The following is an 18,288-nucleotide window of genomic DNA, read 5'->3' as shown; positions in this document are numbered from 1 at the left end:
CCTCTTGTTCTAAGGCTGCTTGCATTTCCCGTTTCCTGCAGCTCAGCCCATTCCTGTGACTCCATGTCCTCTGCTTCCTCCCATTCTTTGATTCTTCATTTGTGACTTCAGAAAAGTCACAACAAGAAGTGTTTCAGTATTCTCTAAACCACATTAGAAATGCAATTTCAGGCCCACAGACAGGTAAAAATAAGCTCCACAGCTCGGCTGCAGACACTGTGAGTATTTATGGATTGAGTCTATTCTTTATATCTTGATATCTCAAATGGGATAGGAACACTGATTGTATCCGATTAAAAACTATTGTGTATCTAAAGGTAGTAACAATTAAGATAAGTCTAGTGTTTCTGTTTGCATTTGGCCTCATGCACTGTCCTACTGTAGAGCTTCAAAAATATATTCCCCTTGAAAAACAGTAAAAATATTTGTTGTTTGTCTTTATTTTTAATGATGCTCTCAATTTGAGAATTACTGAGTGATGGACGAATAGATTTACAGCTCAAAGTCAAATCAGTTTTATTGTTGGTTTTTTAAATCGTGATTTCTTCTGTGCACTTGAGTTGTTTTACTCTGCATATCTATATTCTGCATTGTATTAACAAATATAGAAATGCAGACCAAGTTTGATTACCTGGTTTAAGAAACATTTCTGTATGGGGCGCCGTTTGTAAAGTGAAACATGCTGAAATTAACGGCAACATTTTTCCACATTTAGCTAAAAACCTTAAAAAAACATATTTTTTCGAGTAATTTTTTACAACATTTAGTAAAATATTTGTAACTTTTCATCAAATGTTAAATATTAAATCTAAATATTATATTTAATAATATAAATATTCAGTGGACAGCTGACACGGCACACCACCGAACAAATGTATCTTCTCCCGCTGAGCTTTTGCGTGAACTCTGCACTTTATCCTCAGACATGAAGGTAAATAAATTGACTGCATTCTTTCAGGCACTTTTTTCGAGAATTCTTGGCAGTATGAAAAATATGAGACTTGTAAACTTGAAGCTTTTGAAGTAAATAAGACATATTGTATTTAATTTGCTGTGCTTGAAGCGGATTTATTTTATTTTGCCTTAAGTTGTAGCCTCACAATGAGCGCACTTGTTAGAAACAGGAAGGCATGCAGGGCAGCTGATTATCAAAAATGTGTGTGTGTGTGTGTGTGTGTGTGTGTGTGTGTGTGCTGAGATTAAGCTTTGCGTCACTGTTCATTCAGCGACCAGCAGACAAACTGGATCTGCAGCTTATTTCTTTGCTTTTTGTTCCCTTCAGGTTAACATGGCTGAAACACACAGTTTGACAGCAGCGCAGGGCAGGAAGGTAAGTGACCAAGCAGAGAGGGGACACAGAGACGAAGCAGGCTGACAAACTACTTCATTACTTTCCGTTTCTGATTTCGATCTATTTCTCAGGTGGCTGTTTAGACACAACCTAAGCTTTCTTGGCTTTGAAAACTATCAACCTGTTCTAGTACAGGTAGTTTTAAAATGGCAGAAGTAAGTAAAGCGACTCTTCCGCTTAGAGCCACCAAAATAAAGGCCCAGTGTTTGCTTGTTTTTTAAATAAAAATAAACACACGCGCACAAAGAAAGAAAAATAAAACTAATACAATCAACTTAAGTCTTATATCGAAATTATATTATGGTTATCCCATATTCCAACTTTACTTTTCCAATATCAGTTCTTGAGCAAGTTAATAATTGGTTTAACAGTACGCGTAGAAGGGTTGATGGTCGTGATAGAAGATTCAGCTCCGGTCTGTAAAAATACTCACTTCATTCTTTTCTGGTAAATTATAAATCAACTGAACATGTAAATTGCTCGTAAGTGAGCTTCTGATTTGTTATTACGAAGTTTGTAGCACGAGTTCAAATCTGAAGCTTATATTTTGAAGGTCAACTTCAACTCAAATAGCTTCCTGCCTTGTTCACGCTTTGAGGGCACGTGATCAAACTGTGACCTATGCTTTGACTTCATTCGGCCAGCAGGAGTGAAGTAAATACCAAGCTTTCTATTGTAAACCGAAATAATTGTCTATGTAATTGTGATGTATTTATTGTCACGCTATCTATCTATCTATCTATCTATCTATCTATCTATCTATCTATCTATCTATCTATCTATCTATCTATCTATCTATCTATCTATCTATCTATCTATCTATCTATCTATCTATCTATCTATCTATCTATCTATCTATCTATCTATCTATCTATCTATCTATCTATCTATCTATCTATCTATCTATCTATCTATCTATCTATCTACACTTCCGGTGAAGTTGCAATAATTTTTTTTGCTTCCTTTCAGAAATGGAATTTACCACAGAGAGGTGGGACTGAGCCTAGAAAAGCAAATACTGACCCTCCTGACAGAGACACTGAGAGAAAACTGGTAATGTCACATGAATATCAAGCAAACACACTTTGATGTGAAGGCTGCAAGTAACAAAATAAAACAAAACTATTTCATCTTTGATGGAAATTTAAAATGTAAAGTTTGTTATTTTAATCACAAATAAGCTGTGCATCATGTCAATAACAGTTACATTATTAATAGCGTATTAATCAGTTTCAGTGTAATAAATAAACACAATATATTTGAATTTCATGTCATTTCATGTCAGTTCAAATCAATTCTATTTATACAGCGCCACATCACAACAACAGTGCTTCATATTGTAAGGTCGACCCTACAATAATACATACGGTGAAAAACCCAACAATCATATGACCCCCTATGAGCAAGCACTTTGGCGACAGTGGGAAGGAAAAACTCCCTTTTAACAGGAAGAAACCTCTGACAGAACCAGGCTCAGGGAGGGGCGGGGCCATCTGCTGCGACCGGTTGGGGTGAGAGAAGGAAGACAGGATAAAAGACATGCTGTGGAAGAGAGACAGAGATTAATAACAGATATGATTCAATGCAGAGAGGTCTATTAACACATAGTGAGTGAGAAAGGTAACTGGAAAGGAAAAACTCAATGCATCATGGGAATCCCCGGCAGCCTACGTCTATTGCAGCATAACTAAGGGAGGATTCAGGGTCACCTGGTCCAGCCCTAACTATATGCTTTAGCAAAAAGGAAAGTTTGAAGCCTAATCTTGAAAGTAGAGATAGTGTCTGTCTCCAGAATCCAAACTGGAAGCTGGTTCCACAGAAGAGGGGCCTGAAAACTGAAGGCTCTGCCTCCCATTCTACTTTTAAATACTCTAGGAACAACAAGTAGGCCTGCAGAGCGAGAGCGAAGTGCTCTAATAGGGTGATATGGTACTACAAGGTCATTAAGATAAGATGTGGCCTGATTATTTAAGACCTTGTATGTGAGGAGCAGGATTTTGAATTCAATTCTGGATTTAACAGGAAGCCAATGAAGGGAAGCCAAAACAGGAGAAATCTGCTCTCTCTTTCTAGTCCCTGTCAGGACTCTTGCTGCAGCATTTTGGATTAGCTGAAGGCTTTTCAGTGAGTTTTTTGGGCATCCTGATAATAATGAATTACAGTAGTCCAGCCTGGAAGTAATAAATGCATGAACTAGTTTTTCAGCGTCACTCTGAGACAGGATATTTCTAATTTTAGAGATGTTGCGCAAATGGAAAATGTTCAATATGTGCACTGAATCTGGTTAGATACCATATTTCTAAGATTGTCAGGGCCGAGTACAAATAACCCCAATTTAATCTGAATTTAGAAGCGAAAGTTAGAGGTCTTTATGTCTTTAAGACATTCCTGCAGTTTAAGTAAATGGTGTGTGTTTTCTGGCTTCATGGACAGATAGAGCTGGGTGTCATCCGCACAGCACTGAAAATGTATGCTATGCCTTCTGATGATACTGCCTAAGGGAAGCATGCATGATGTATAATATAATATAAAATGTGTATTTTTCTATTTATTTTGCAGTGGATCTTGTAAAATTTTTATTTTTATCCAATTTACACTTTACTTAGAAAACATTTTGGAAATAAAGTAACACTTTAGCCTTTTCTGGTCAGATTATGCTACCATTTACACAGTGACTGCCCTACAATATATAGTGCCTGGAGGTGACTGTTGTTGTGATTTGGTGCTACAGAAGTGAATTTAATTTTTTCAACAAAAAGCACATTTGTATTCTTTCCGTTTTGTCTTAAACGTTTTCAGCTTTATTCTTGAATTCTCAGTAATTTTTGTAATTTTATTGTACCATATATTTCCATTAGATTCATCCAAAATTATTTAGGCTCACCACTTGCTTGCCTTTTGATTTTTTAGTTTTTAACTTTATTATTTAAATCAAATTTAATTAACTGTGGTTTTTCAGCATTTTGTTGCTCTATGCAAATGCTTGTGTGTGCAGGCAGTTCCTTTCAGAGGTCGTATCCCAGGAGGAATGCAGCTGGGGAAAAGGATCATAGTGATTGGTACTGTGAATCCCCATCCTGATAGGTAGAAATGTTTTGTGTAATTACTGACTTTCCATCCTTCCCACAGTATTACCACATTATATACGAGATCCTTCTTCCCTCCATACCTATTCCTCTAAAATTATTTAATATGAAGGCAGCATGAGCAGAGTGTTACAGCCCCTTTAAGAATGTTGCATCATGGACAGTGTAGTCTGTGCTGCAGGGGGAATGTGTGGGACAGCCCCTCCTGTTGTGTGCATGTGAGGGCGAGGGAGGGAGAAAAAGGAGGGTCAAAAAGTACGAGTTGCTACTGATGAGAAACGGAAAATGAAAGCATGTAAATATAATAATAACCACTGCAGCCAGTGCAGAGTGCCCGATGAGTTAGTTAAGCATGAGAAAAACAATTGTGCTTACATCTGCAGTTTTGTCTCGTTATACAATATTTAAAATAAAAAAACTACATTTTTGGAAATATTTGTGGATGTTTTCTTTTTTGTTCTGATTGAATACTTAAGCATTCCAGCAGTGGCCCCTAGCAGCTCTGAGTTTGAGACAGCTGCCTTAAAGACTTTTGAAGTGAATGCTGAAGAAATGTTATCTAGACAGAATTTAAAACAGGTCTCTGTGACTTTGAGGGGTGAAGATGGGCTTAAAGTCAGTGACATCAGTATGGTAATCGCCTCTCCTACAGAGATTTCTCCATTATTCAAGTCCAAAACGATGCCTGATTGTAGGATTCCCTTTTGAGAAACCACCGCATATAAAATTCATTTATTATGTGATAATCTAAGGAAAGGTGTGGCCAGATTCATACTGTATATCCATCCCCCTGTTAGGTTCTACATTGCCCTGACATGTGGTTGTGGCACATCCAGGGAGCCTCCACCTGATGTGGCTCTGGAGATGTGTGTTCGATTCAAGGACAGACAAGTGCTACGAAGAGCCTGCATGTCTGGATCCTGGGGAGATGTTGACAAAGCTGTTCCTTTTTTCCCCTTCATCAGAGACCAGCCCTTCAAGGTACCATAAACTTGTTGATACTGTAATGGCATTTATGAGTTTATGCTATACATATAAATTACATGTGTAGAATATGTTAGTGCAAAATAGAGTACATTCCATGGATATGTTATTGTTACCGAGTGATTTTGGGTGTCATGAAATGATCGGCAATAACAAGGAGTACACGAATGAATGGCAACTACTCAGTGCACACCGCTCCTGAAAGAAAAAGACTGTAAAATTAACTAAACATTCGCTCTGTCCTCACAGATTGAGATTCGGTGTGAACAAAGCAGATTTCGTGTGTTTGTGGATGGCCAGCAGCTGTTTTATTTTCACCACAGAGTGACATCACTCAAAGACATTGATACCTTATGGATCAAAGGTAGCATCATTATCTCCAAACTGGGTTAAGCAGTGTCCCTGCTCAGCAGGAGGTCTCGGATTTCAGTGTTATTTGCACTGTGTGTATTCACTCCAGGCGTTCTGGTACCAGATGATGCTGGTACAACAAAACAAGATTTACAAATGTCCATATTAGTGTGTGATTAATAGTTTCTGATGTTCAGAAATGCATTGTGCGTTCTACAAACAAATGTTAGTTTAAATGAAAGTTAAAACTTTAATAAATTCAGATTCCACATGAATGGACTGTAGAGTTATGGGTCTCTGTCATGATCCTGGGTCGTTGACCCAGCGTTTTGTGTTTCTTTTTGGGTTCATCTTGTGTTTGGTGTTTATTCTGATTCTGTATTAATTCTTTGGGTTGGTTGTCGTGTTATTATCCCTACCTGTGTCTCCCCTCTGTGCTCCGTTCAGGTCCCTGCGTTTTTGTTGCAAAACAGTCTGTGTGTTTCCGGTTTTACTTTGTAGGTCTGCTTCTCATCATGTCCATTAGTGTCAGCTGTGTTTCTCGGTGTATCTACGTCTCTCTGCATTCTCCGCTCCCCGTTTCATGCTTAGGTTTGTCATTTAGTTTTCCCAGTCTAGGTTTTTTTCAGTCATTCGTCTTTTCTCACTACCTGTTCAGTCGCTCCACTTCTGTAAATAAAACATCACTCTCATCACCAGTCAACTGCCTGCATTTTGGGTCATTTTCCTCCTACACCACACGGCTCACCCCGCCAGCCGTGACAGTCTCTTTTCATCAACATATATCACAACATCAGTTTCTAGTTCAGTGTATCAGTGTATGTATTAACAGTCTGTAAGTGGAGGCTTTATTATATAAATACCTGTTTGTCCTAACTGGAATTTTACTTGCTACAAAAATACTTTTGGTTTTGTTAAATTTTTGTATTTTTTGGTAATTAATGCATTTATCAATACTTATAACTTGAGCACTTTTGAAAATCTTCTGTTTGTAGATTATTAGATTACAACATATATTTCTTAAACTGGTTAATAAATATTTAAAATGTATACGTTATTGCCTTTTATTAAATCTTAAAGTTAACTGTAAGATAGTAACAATTAATGACTGACTTTTATTGTTCTTTTATTTTTTATCTTTATCTTTTATTTTTTTAAGCTAATAATAGAATCAGGTGCATTGTGTGTATTCGCGTTTTAGGGCTGTTATCAGTTTTGCTTTTATTGACGCCAATGTGAATAAGTGTAGGCCTTAGCTGTAGTACAGCAGTTTCACCATAAGGTGGCTGCAGAGGATATTGGTATACATGAGGCAACGGTACAGGTTAACATGAAATGATAAATCTTCCTGAGAACCAGCCCAATGTAGTAAATAAAGGACATCCTGGGCTTTCCAATGATATCTCATGTGTTTGGGTGACCCCAAAGACACGGGAAATTACAAAAAAAAAAAGTTAAATCGGAAGAATCTTTTTCCTTGGTTCTCAGGAGGATATAACAAAACAAAGCAATAAAAAGTTGGATAAACAGAAAGAAAAAACATACCTGTTGGTATTTTTTGCTGCAGCATTTTGGATCAACTGAAAGGCTTTTCAGGGAGTTTTTAGGACATCCTAAAAAAATGAATTACAGTAGTCCAGACTGGAAGTAACGAAAGCATGAACAAATTTTTCAGCATCACTCTAAGACAGGATATTTCTAATTTTAGAGATATTGTCAAATGGAAGAAAGCAGTCCTGGTCAAAAATGACTCCAAGAGTCCTCACAGTGTTACTGGAGGCCAAAGAAATGCCATCCAGAGCGCGTATCTGGTTACGACCATATTTCTAAGGTTTTTAGGGCCGAGGAAAATAACCTCTGTTTTATCTGAATTTAGAAACAGAAAGATAGAGGTCTTTATGTCTTTAAGACATTCCTGCTTCATAACTAGTTGGTGTGTATTATCTGGCTTCATGGATAGATTAAGTTAGATATCATCTGAAGTGCAAAGAAAATGTATGCTATGCCTTCTGATGATACTGCCTGAGGGAAGCATGTATAATGTAAACAGAATTGGTCCTAGCACTGAACCCTGAGGAACTCCATAATTAACCTCAGTGTGTGAAGAGGACTCTCCATTTACATGAACAAACTGGAGTCTATTAGGTAGATATGACACAAACCACTGCAGCACAGTACCTGTAATACCTACAGCATGTTCTAATCGCTCTAATAGGATATTATGGTCGACAGTATCAAGCACAGAAGGACAAGAAGTTTTCTTTGTGCCTAAACTAATGTGCATTTTAACCACTGTAGGGCCCATTTTGGGGGTTGTTATATATCCAAAATGGTGACACAAAGTTGGAGGATCACTGTTGTCTACAACATCAAGACTATCCATAAAAGAGGCACAGACATGAAGTATCTTTGTCCATAATGCTTATCAACTGTTTGTTGTCTGAGATTAGGATGTCATAGTCATTTAGACAGACTGCATCATCCCAGGGCTTCTCTCGTCTTCAGTTTCATGGAAATACTCTGCTATTATCACCTCCTGCCTTCTCATCAATTATCCATCACAGCTACAGTTCACTGACCTGCCACACTGCCAGTATGGCTCCATGTGTACTTATATTTTCTTGACATGAAGCAAGTCCCCATGAGGATGAACTTGTGAGGTTTAGGATTAAGTTTTAAATAAATACTGGTTATGATCATGGGAGTTTTCCATGAAATTAATATGCCAATGTAAACATGCATCTCTGAAGTGATGGAAACACATCTTGTGTATGAGGCGCCGTGTTCTGTATTTGCACTCTGCTGTACTTCTATAAAACCTGCTTTCATGTTTTCTCTGATTTAAACTCTTCACTGCTGGTCAGAATAAAAAGAGTAGTGGTTATTTTAGCTCAGTCATGTCCAGAGCTAAAATATCTGGACATGACTCATCCACACTACTTTTTAAAAATTTGATTAAGTTTGTACAGCTGTCAAATGAATTCAACGCTTTATAACAGCGGGAAATAACGCTATAAGGATCTTGTTGTTTATGTGTTTATGTCAGAAGAAATTGCTCGAGTGATTAAAATATAGTTATCAGTTGCTTTTCAGGACAAATGCTATTGTTGTTATTTAACTGATATAAATCATTAATGCTTCTGCTTCATGCTGTTCTGCTGCTCTAGCAGTAAAATGCTACTGTGGTTAAAAACAGAAAAGAAAAGCAACAAGCTTCTGCTACGTGAAATATTCATGGCTGCTATCCATCTCGTGTTGTGTCTCTTTCTAGCTGTTCTGTTTACATGTAAATCCCAAGAATGTAACCATTTGGCCAATTCAGTAATCAATAGTTAAATAGTAATGCACTTCAGAACAGTAGCAGTTTTTGTGCTCTGTAATCTCAAATTAAGTGCAAATGAAGTGCAATACTCTTTTCTGGCATCGTTGTATTATACTCAATTGTATATAGCATTTGTATTCTATTGTATTCTATTCTATTCTATTGTGTACAGTTGTGTACAGTATCTATTGAAATCTTATTCCAGTGTTTTTCTTTTTTCTAATTTTCCATGTAACTTTGGATTGTCCACTGCTGTAACACAATTTCCCACACGTGGGACTAATAAAGGTTATCTTATCTTATCTTATCTTAAATGAATCTCATCATTATTTTTTTGCAGTTGGTTACATCATAGTTCTGGTTCATCTTGAACCAGCATTTTGAGTTTTGTGCCTTTTTTGTATTATGTTCTAACTTGTGTTTAAGTCTCCCTTGTCCTTTGTGTGTCTTAGTCTTGTCTCTGTCTCCCTCTCTCCCGTGTCCCCTCGACCCCTGTGTCAAGCTTGTGTTGTTGCACTCACCTCCGGCTGCTGTGAGGTGTGTTGGCGAGCTGAAACCTCATGTAGCTTTTTTGGTCTTTCTTTTTGGATCCCTAGGTATGTGTTCATAATAGTATGTCCCTCTGAGAAATATATAAACATTTAAATGGCCCTTCATATAAAAAAAGCTTCCCCACCCCTGTCGTAGGGGGTCATCTGATTTTGGGGGTTTCTGTTTTCTCTATATTATTGTAGAGTTTTTACCCTAAAATATAAATCACCTTGAGACAACTGTTGTTATCATGTTGCACTATATAAATGAAATTTGATTGAACAGAACAGATTTTCTTTATTCATTAATAAATTATTGACAAATTATTTTGTATTTAGCTAAACTTCTTCTCTGGAACTAGTTTTTGACCCTTCTTAAGGTTGGTTCCCCATGTTTACATTAAAATCGCGACTACAGTCCTAGTTCAAAGTTTCAAAGCTCAAAGTTGGTGATGTAATGGATACTGTTTCTATATACCACATATTCACACTGCATGAACTGCATTATGTTGAAAAAATCTGTTCACAAACTGATACAAAAACAAGTGCTCAAAATCACCTTTTGTGTGTGTCACAGCAGACTTGGTCTGGACTCCTTGGCATAAAATTTGTAAGCACTCAACACGTAGCATAACTATTCAACAAACCACAATCTCTGTCTGAATGTATTGTATTCACCTTACAAAATCTGGTAATATAGCATACAGACACACTTCACATATTTCATGTATTTCATGAAAAAACCCCAAATTTATTTAATTTCAAAGAAAGTGTGAATAAACCTACAAAAATATAAATGTTTCCCCACCCGCTCCTTTCTTTAGTCAGCTGAGAGCAGAACAATAATATTAATCGAAAGGTTTTCATTAAAGGACAAAGTTATCCAAATAATAATGATGAGAAGAAAAGGAGTAAAGGACCCATGGGAACCTGAAATTAATCACTGATAAATTAATTATCACATTAATTTAAACTAAATATGTCAAATATTATTTTCATGGAGTGTAGCAGAATGATCATTCAAGTGATGAGTTCACTCCTCGCCAAATGATATCAAGTGTTCTGATATCAGCAAATAAAAGTGACGCTAAGCTTGTCTCTCTAGTCCCTCAGTCTTTCTAAGTAAGCTGGCTTGCTCAGTTTTGCAGGGCAATGATAAATCTTTTTATGTCTGGCTATACAATCATTCTGTTCCTATCCTGGTTATTCTTTATTTTGGCGCTCTGACATTTCTATATAATGAGAGCTTGAGTAGTGATTGTGAACGCTTTGGGGTCCTTAGGGACTAAGTAAAGCGCTATACAAATACAGGCCATTTACCATTTACCAAAACAGCCACAACATTAAAACTACTGACATATACGTAGCATTGATTATTTTACTACAAAGCAGGGTTTTATTGGAACACTTTGTCAACTTAAAAATGTTTGCAAAATGAGAACTATTTAAAATGGCAAATGAAATCTGAAACTAATCTAAGGTGTTAATCTCAGACCCCATTATTCCTGGGATAAGGAGTGCAAAGGATCCACCTTTCACATTCCAGTGCTTGGCATCCCAGCACATTCACAAATATCCAGTTCCTACACACTGTGTGGCCCCTGGTTTTAATCTTGTGGCTGTAAGTAGTGATACTGTGGAATGGTATTCTGGAAGTTAACAGTAGACATGAGGCAGTGTGAGGCACAGTGAGACCCAGATCGTCTTTCATTTAGCAGAGGGAAACGCCAGATCAGTAACTTGACAGTCTCCATCACCAAACCCCCGTCATATCAGCATTTCCGTATGTACAAAATGAAATTCAGTTCTGCTCATGAGGTTTATAGGGAGAAAGCTTCTAGAAAGATTTCCATCGGATGGCAGACAGGATTGTGTGGACGAAGTAGAGAAGAGTGGCTACATATGAGAAAACCTGCAAAGACAGAGAACATCAGGAGGTCATCAACACCTTAAATGATCTTTGAACCACTGAAACTTAAAGCCTTAAAAAAATCCAAACCAACACAGTATCAGATTTTAAGCAATGTTAACAGCAACATATAACATTTCCTCCAGGCATTACTGAAGCTAAATTGTTCATAATATCCATCTTTGATTAGAAGTCATTTGTTGAGAGTAAATCTTGTATGATAGAGCTAAATGTTAAAGCAGATCTGCTGCTGCTGCTGCTGCTGCTGCAATGAAATATTTGCCCTGGAGAAAGAGGTTTTAGAAAAGCCGTTGTTTGACAATGTGCCAAACACTCTCTTTTTTATTGAGACTTAACATCTAGATTAAAACCACTTTAGCCTAGCTTAGTATAAAGACAAAAAACAAGTTAATTAACAAGAAATAATAGAATATAATGACTACAAAGACATAGAACACTAATGCAAATAGACACAAAACAATTACAAATGGATAGAAAACCACTAGTGACAAAAATGTCTACTAAGCGAGTCGATACTTACACAGCAGAAGACTGCAGAAGTAAAGCAGGTGAGATTTCAAAGTTATTTTAGTATTTTGGAATCATTTTACTAGGTAATGATAGCCTCCTATGTTTTTTTTTTAAGTTAGGGCTATGGAGTTGATCAAATATTACATCCACGACAGACAGAAATTCATGAAGATCTGTGCAAATATTCTACTGACTTGATTTCTTCTGATTCTTCCTATTTTTTCTTATTAAAAGATCCAAAGAAAACAACTAATCAGAACATGATCTAAAATAGGTTAAATACCTCAAAACAAAAACAGAACATCTACAAAGTAAAGTAAAAAAATCAGTACATTTAAAGTAAAATTAAAAATGATGCCTGAAAGAATTAATGCAATAAAAACTATTTGGTATTTTTATGTTTGCCTCACTGAAATACGACTACCTCTTGTATCACTATTTCAACTCACTGAGAGCCAACTCTGAAAGAAAACTGCAACCAGTGTGTAATTCTCTGTGGGCTTTATTTCATTAGCTTTATAATCATTCATTTCTTTGTGTCACCCAAGTAACAACAGCCTGACTCACCACTGCAGAGACGTCCAACTTGTAGTTGCGTGGTCCTGTAGTTGTGTTGTTGCTCTGTTTTCCGCTCAGATCCAGCGTCACTTTGGCCAACGCCACTGAAGCACTGAGGTAGAAGAATGCAGCAATGCCATGATACAAAAAGTCCTGACAGAGTAGGAAGAAAAAGAGCGAGACATTGTTATGTGGTGATGTCTTCAAAGTGGTGACTGCCTGCATTGGCATAGAGTCAAAACACACATATAGTTGCAAAATCCTGTCAAACACTGGCATGTAAAGCTATTGTGTTGTGTGTGTTTGCATCAAAAAACTTGTTTTGTAGCTGCAAATTCTTAAATATCAGGTGTCAGAGCACCACGGAAAGCAACCGAAGAAGATTGTCAAAGCAATCTTGCACTGATGCTTGTCATTTAACCACGGCAGAAGAAAAGTTCAGAACAATGATATATAATGGACACAAGCTCAAGAAGGAAAAGTAAAGTGGCTTAAATTGTAACATTTAATTGTGGTTTATATAAAATTATATGTACTATATGTATATTATATAGAATTATAAGGAAGGGTGCGTTTTCCTTAAAACTCTGCCAAAATCTCTGTTTCCTGTCTCTTTTTTACCTCTAAAGTGAGGCATGTGTCAGGGTTGATGATGAAGGTAGATGCTGTATATCTACCATCATTTAACTGCATCTATTTGCAATTAGAACGATCCGTGTTTCTCTGAAGCAACCATATTAATATTGTTCGCTGTATTATACTACAGTTTATAACAGACAAAACAACGAGGTAGGACTTCAAGCTGGTCAATTTCTATTGCGTATAAGTTGGATCCTCTATCTGCCAGGGGTACTTCCTGCTACTGGAGTCAAGACAGGTATGATAGAGCTACATAAACAGGAATGAAACACACTTTAAGTCAGTTTTATTTATATAGCACCAAATCAAGAACAATAGCCTCAAGATGCTTTATAACTACTTTTATAACAAAAATAGAGATAAAAGTTCAACAATCAGACAGCTGCCAAGCAGCAAGGACAAGTAAGTGTGTGCGATATGATTTGTGGAGGACTTACTGCTGCTGCCCAGCTGGCTTTATTATGATGTCTCCCACAGGCGAACACCACCATCCAGATAAAAGTCATCACAAAGCAGAAGACAGAGACAAACATGACCCAGCCCTGAGGATTTTCTGGCACTACCAGTGTGCATGCCACCAAGATCCACACCAGACCACCAAAAACCTGCAACAACATGTATACATCATGTACACATGAGAAGAGCTGGAACATGTGAAAAATCTCCACACGGGCTTAGAAGCCCCTAAATGGCAGCCTCAGTTAGATCTGGGACGATCATAAAGCTTTAGTTTAAGGAAATTATATGTTTCCACAACGTGTGTTGCAGTTATTTGTAGAACCTGTACTTCTACTTGAGCATGCAGCACAGGCGTGACTGCCTTCGTTTACTCTACACCTTTAATGATTGACAGACTGCATTATTCAGGGAGCCTGACCCTCCTCCACCGTATGTCATCACTGTCTGAACTCCACCTGTTCACACACATTCATGTGAAAACACCTGCGACATTCCTCCACTGCTGACATTTTCTTAAGCTAAACGTGGCTTATGAAAACATTTTTTCTTTTCATATCTGTTTTCCTCCACTGCACAGAGTCATCATAGGAATCCAACCTGCTCGGTCTGTCCTCCGCCTATTGTGATGTTTGGCTCATGACATATTCACTGGAATATAATTAATTGTAATATTGCTCATGTAGGAAGATTATCCTACTCCTAACACACCCACATCATTAACCCTCAGTCAGCATCCTATAAACTTCAGTTATCAGTAGGGTGAAGCCAACTTAAAATTAGGCACAGGAGAGCACAAAAACGTTTGGAACCACGTTCTCTGCAAAGTGGCTGTAAATCAGCTCCTCTTACTACTGCTGTGAAGAGAAAGTGAGAAGTTTAACCTTATTTGTAACTTACTTTTACACTATACCTACTATATAAATATATTTTGAACCACAGGTTAACCAGAAATGAAACAATTTTGTCCTTCTGTTTCAGAAAACAAAAACCGTCACTGAAATAAAAAGTAGAAAATGGTTAAAAGTTATTTTCTTTCTTTTCTTTTTTTTAAATTATTTTTTAAGGGCTTTCCATCTGAACATCTCTGGATAAGAAAGTTTCTGCATGTTTTGTGAGTAAAAACTGTGTGACAGAGAAAAGTTCCTACAATCGCCGTTTCTTACCAGTTCTGGGAGGTACAGGATGTCGGGGAGGGTGGCACATATTCCGACCCCGCTGGGAAGGTTTGCCATAGTCCTAGTGTTGGAGGCCATCCTGCTGCTGCTGCTGCTGCTGTTAGACTAAATCGGATTCAAACCCGCTACGGTTGAAAAGCAGGTGGAGCAGGCTGCAAAAAAACCGGAATCTCCATCAGCACAGTGCAGACACGCCCGGTAATTGGGGCGTAGTCAGAGCGAATTTAACGAATATGGAGATGCCTTTGATGGATCATCAGTGCGGGACAGACGGCAGTGTTTGGACACTGGCTCATTTATCACCATGACAACGGGCAGCAGCTCCGCTTTCAAGAACATCAAATAACAAAAAACTCAAGAGCGACAATAGCAATAGCTCTGCTGGACTTTTTATTTATTTACATTTTCCTCTTCAATTTTTTTTTTTGACGCAAATTCAGTTCCAGAACGTCATAAACTTGGCAGAAGGATGCATGAGCGTCTCTTAACAGTTAATAAAGGAGTACTTCACTTCCCCGTCATTCTCAGAATACGTTTGCTTCAGATTGTTGATTTTAGCACGTGCACCACGCGTGCAGACCTAGGCAACAACTAGGTGGGACAAAATATTTGGGCCACATTTAAATTTGTGAGTGCAGGGCTCGATTTGGCAGAGTAATGCAGAGGTCTCCAGCAGCAGTTTGCATGAATGGAAATAAAGACATATGAAGACATTTTTTATGTGCTGCCAGCTGAACTCAGTTCCGTTTGTGAGCTTGCAGCTTTTCACACTACCCACTGTAAACAACAGTTCCATGGAAACGTAAAGGTGGCAAGCTTGGTCATTTGGGTAAGTGAGCTGTTGCGCAAACACCTCTGATAATTGACGTGGTGGATCCGGTTTCCTGCACCTGTCACACTATCTAACCTACTCCTGGTGGAGACAACACTCTTCGTAAGTAAAGCCAAGAAACCCAAGAAAAGAAACAACAACAACAACAAAACAAACAATAATTGGTCAAGCAGAAACCGAAATTCTTTAATGATTCTCCAAATGAAGTTCCTTGTACTTGTAGTCACCGTGACAGAACCTTGCAGCTGTTCCTGATTCTATAAAATTGCAATACAGGTCAAAGCATTTTGAAATAATTTGTTGGCAGAAAGAGAACAATTAAAATTAAGCCAGGAAACACAACCTTCTATATAGTTCATAGTGTAATACCAAGCATTCTGTTGCAGTGAAAGGCTTTCACTAACCCATATATATCATTCCATCTTAAATCAACTTAACACTTAACACTGATATGCATAAAAAATGTTAAAAACATGAATAATGGATTGGATTTATATAGCGCTTTTCAAGGAACCCAAAGCGCTTTACAATACCACTATTCAGTCACTCTCACATTCACACACTGGTGGAGGCAAGCTATGGTTGTAGCCACAGCTGCCCTGGGGCAGACTGACAGAGGCGAGGCTGCCATATTGCACCATCGGCCCCTCTGGCCAACACCAGTAGGCGGTAGGTGAAGTGTCTTGTCCAAGGACACAACGACCAGGACAGAGAGCCCGGGGATCGAACCGGCGAGCTTCCGGTCACAGATACGCTTCCCAACCCCCTGAGCCACAGTCGCCCATTTATATATCAAGTTTTTAAATTTTTCAATATATATATATATATATATATATATATATATATATATATATATATATATATATATATATATATATATATATATATATATATATATATATATATATATATATATATATATATATATATATATATATTTGAAATATATGAATAATAATATATGGAAAAAAGTCCCATATTTGAGCACTAATAAAACACTTCAAATTTGAAAAGTGGCTAGTGACTAGTTTCTGAAGGTATGTCAGAATCAGAATAGCTTTATTGTCCCTGTAACGAGTACAATGAAATTAGGTGCTGTCCCTGTGGTACTGAGAAGAACAAAAACAAATATGAAAAGGAAAGGAAGAGAGAATCTATAAAAGGATATTTAAGAAGGTAAAGAATATATACTAATACAAAAAAATTTAAATAAAGTATATTAGTCACACAAAAAAGCTGCACCTAATGCCCGGGATTGTAATAAGGAGTTAGGTGGTATTTAATATTCTATAACACAAAGTTTTCCATGGTCAGTCTGTGTTGGTGTATGCCTGGGCTTGGGTCTGGGGTTTGCTGACCCTTGGCTCAGTGGGACATGTTCATGGAGGGTGGATTGCCCCTTCCTACCACTTCCCATTGGACATTGCATGTGGATAATACTGCTACTTCTGGACATGTTTTGGTGTGGTTTCCTTGCCTGTTTGAAAGTTGCCAGATGTACCATTCCACAAATGCCCCCCACATAGATATTTGATATTTGAAGGTAAAATTTCATAGCAATCATTATAAATGTTAAAATCTGGGGTTTTTTTTAGCTTTAGTGTTGGGTTAGCATAACAGCCATCAAAACACAATGAATTTTCCATTTAACATCCCAGTTTAAAAGAATGTAACGTGGCAAGCAGTGAAATGAATAACATCAGTAGTTATGTCTAACAACCCAAAACAAATTCATCACCCCACAGAAGTGATCTTAATTAATATCCAATATTTCTTCTGATTTATACTCAAATTAATACGCAACAACCTTCCGTTTTGTTTTTTTTAAATACTGAGTGCTAAGTAGGATTCCATTTCCACAAAAAATTATCAGTTTTCTCTCCAGAAGTACAAATGACCAATAATTAGCTATTATTTCTAGTATTCAGAGTTCAGCAAAGAAACTTCCCTGGGGACCAACAACCTTTTGAAAACCTAGTTGCATTTCCACCAGGTACTAAAGAAAGAGCCAGGATAACTGTTTTAGCCTCCAAAATGATCTGGGGTGGAGGACAACGGGGCGGTGATGAATGTAGCTGATTTTACAATAATCAAGGGCGACCAATCCAAAGAGATTTTTCAAAGTTTTCTTTGTCAGCACAGTTGATACACTGTACAGTAGTCTGAGCCACAATATGAGAACTGAGTTTTTGTAATAACCAGTAAACCAGCCCAGCAGGTGTCTTACAGTTGTGGAGGCTGGGTTGGCTGGGTTTGTCATGGCATGTCATAACATAATAAGTGTCACCACAGTGGTGTTACCTGACTCTTCCTCCTGTAAATTAATGGACCTCTGTCAGTTGAAGCTCGTGTACAAGATTGAATTCTGCTTCCAAAAATATAAAATCCCCCAAATTACCAGAGTACCATTTTGGATAGTCAAAGCTGGTGAACACAGAAACCAGGGGAGATTCTAAGTCCAAACTTTTAAATGTTAAGTGCTACCATTTGTATCATATGCTATTGGAAATCACACAAAGCATCCATAAAATCTATGTGAATTATGTCAAAAATAATTGTTT

The 18,288-nt window shown here is 37.5% G+C and overlaps 2 protein-coding genes across 3 annotated transcripts; one reads left to right on the top strand and one right to left on the bottom strand.

The window, feature by feature from the left end:
- The first annotated feature begins 118 nt into the window (after nucleotides 1-118).
- LOC113023369 (galectin-related protein-like) lies at nucleotides 119-6,475 on the top strand. Of its 2 annotated transcripts, none has more exons than XM_026169376.2 (6): nucleotides 119-218; nucleotides 1,283-1,330; nucleotides 2,321-2,404; nucleotides 4,347-4,435; nucleotides 5,235-5,418; nucleotides 5,671-6,475. In XM_026169376.2, the coding sequence occupies exons 2-6, from the start codon at nucleotides 1,289-1,291 to the stop codon at nucleotides 5,812-5,814; spliced, it is 543 nt and encodes a 180-aa protein (XP_026025161.1). In that variant the 5' UTR covers nucleotides 119-218; nucleotides 1,283-1,288; the 3' UTR covers nucleotides 5,815-6,475. The 2 variants fall into 2 exon arrangements, with proteins under 2 accessions (XP_026025161.1, XP_026025160.1); XM_026169375.2 differs by lacking the exon at nucleotides 119-218 and adding an exon at nucleotides 864-931.
- Nucleotides 6,476-10,354: 3,879 nt separating this feature from the next.
- Nucleotides 10,355-15,177, bottom strand: LOC113024727 (myelin and lymphocyte protein-like). The gene is made up of 4 exons (XM_026172021.2): nucleotides 14,884-15,177; nucleotides 13,699-13,866; nucleotides 12,632-12,775; nucleotides 10,355-11,536 (listed from the first exon to the last, which is right to left on the bottom strand). The coding sequence occupies exons 1-4, from the start codon at nucleotides 14,971-14,973 to the stop codon at nucleotides 11,462-11,464; spliced, it is 477 nt and encodes a 158-aa protein (XP_026027806.1). The 5' UTR covers nucleotides 14,974-15,177; the 3' UTR covers nucleotides 10,355-11,461.
- Between the last annotated feature and the right edge of the window lie 3,111 nt (nucleotides 15,178-18,288).

This window comes from Astatotilapia calliptera, chromosome 6 (assembly GCF_964374335.1).
Source record: "Astatotilapia calliptera chromosome 6, fAstCal68.1, whole genome shotgun sequence".
Taxonomy (NCBI): domain Eukaryota; kingdom Metazoa; phylum Chordata; class Actinopteri; order Cichliformes; family Cichlidae; genus Astatotilapia; species Astatotilapia calliptera.
The sequence above is the reverse complement of the archived record's forward strand: the minus strand, read 5'-3'. Positions and strand labels throughout refer to the sequence as shown.

What these genes read in the sequence shown, in the direction of transcription:
- LOC113023369 (XM_026169375.2), top strand. An exon ending in GAGACACTGAGAGAAAACTG is followed by an intron (nt 2,405 to 4,346) that starts GTAATGTCACAT and finishes TTGTGTGTGCAG; the next exon opens with GCAGTTCCTTTCAGAGGTCG. An exon ending in GTGAATCCCCATCCTGATAG is followed by an intron (nt 4,436 to 5,234) that starts GTAGAAATGTTT and finishes TCCCCCTGTTAG; the next exon opens with GTTCTACATTGCCCTGACAT.
- LOC113024727 (XM_026172021.2), bottom strand. Translation starts at nt 14,973, where the DNA reads ATGGCCTCCAACACTAGGACTATGGCAAACCTTCCCAGCGGGGTCGGA. An exon ending in TCCTGTACCTCCCAGAACTG is followed by an intron (nt 13,867 to 14,883) that starts GTAAGAAACGGC and finishes ATGTTGTTGCAG; the next exon opens with GTTTTTGGTGGTCTGGTGTG. An exon ending in AGTTGGACGTCTCTGCAGTG is followed by an intron (nt 11,537 to 12,631) that starts GTGAGTCAGGCT and finishes CTGTCTTTGCAG; the next exon opens with GTTTTCTCATATGTAGCCAC.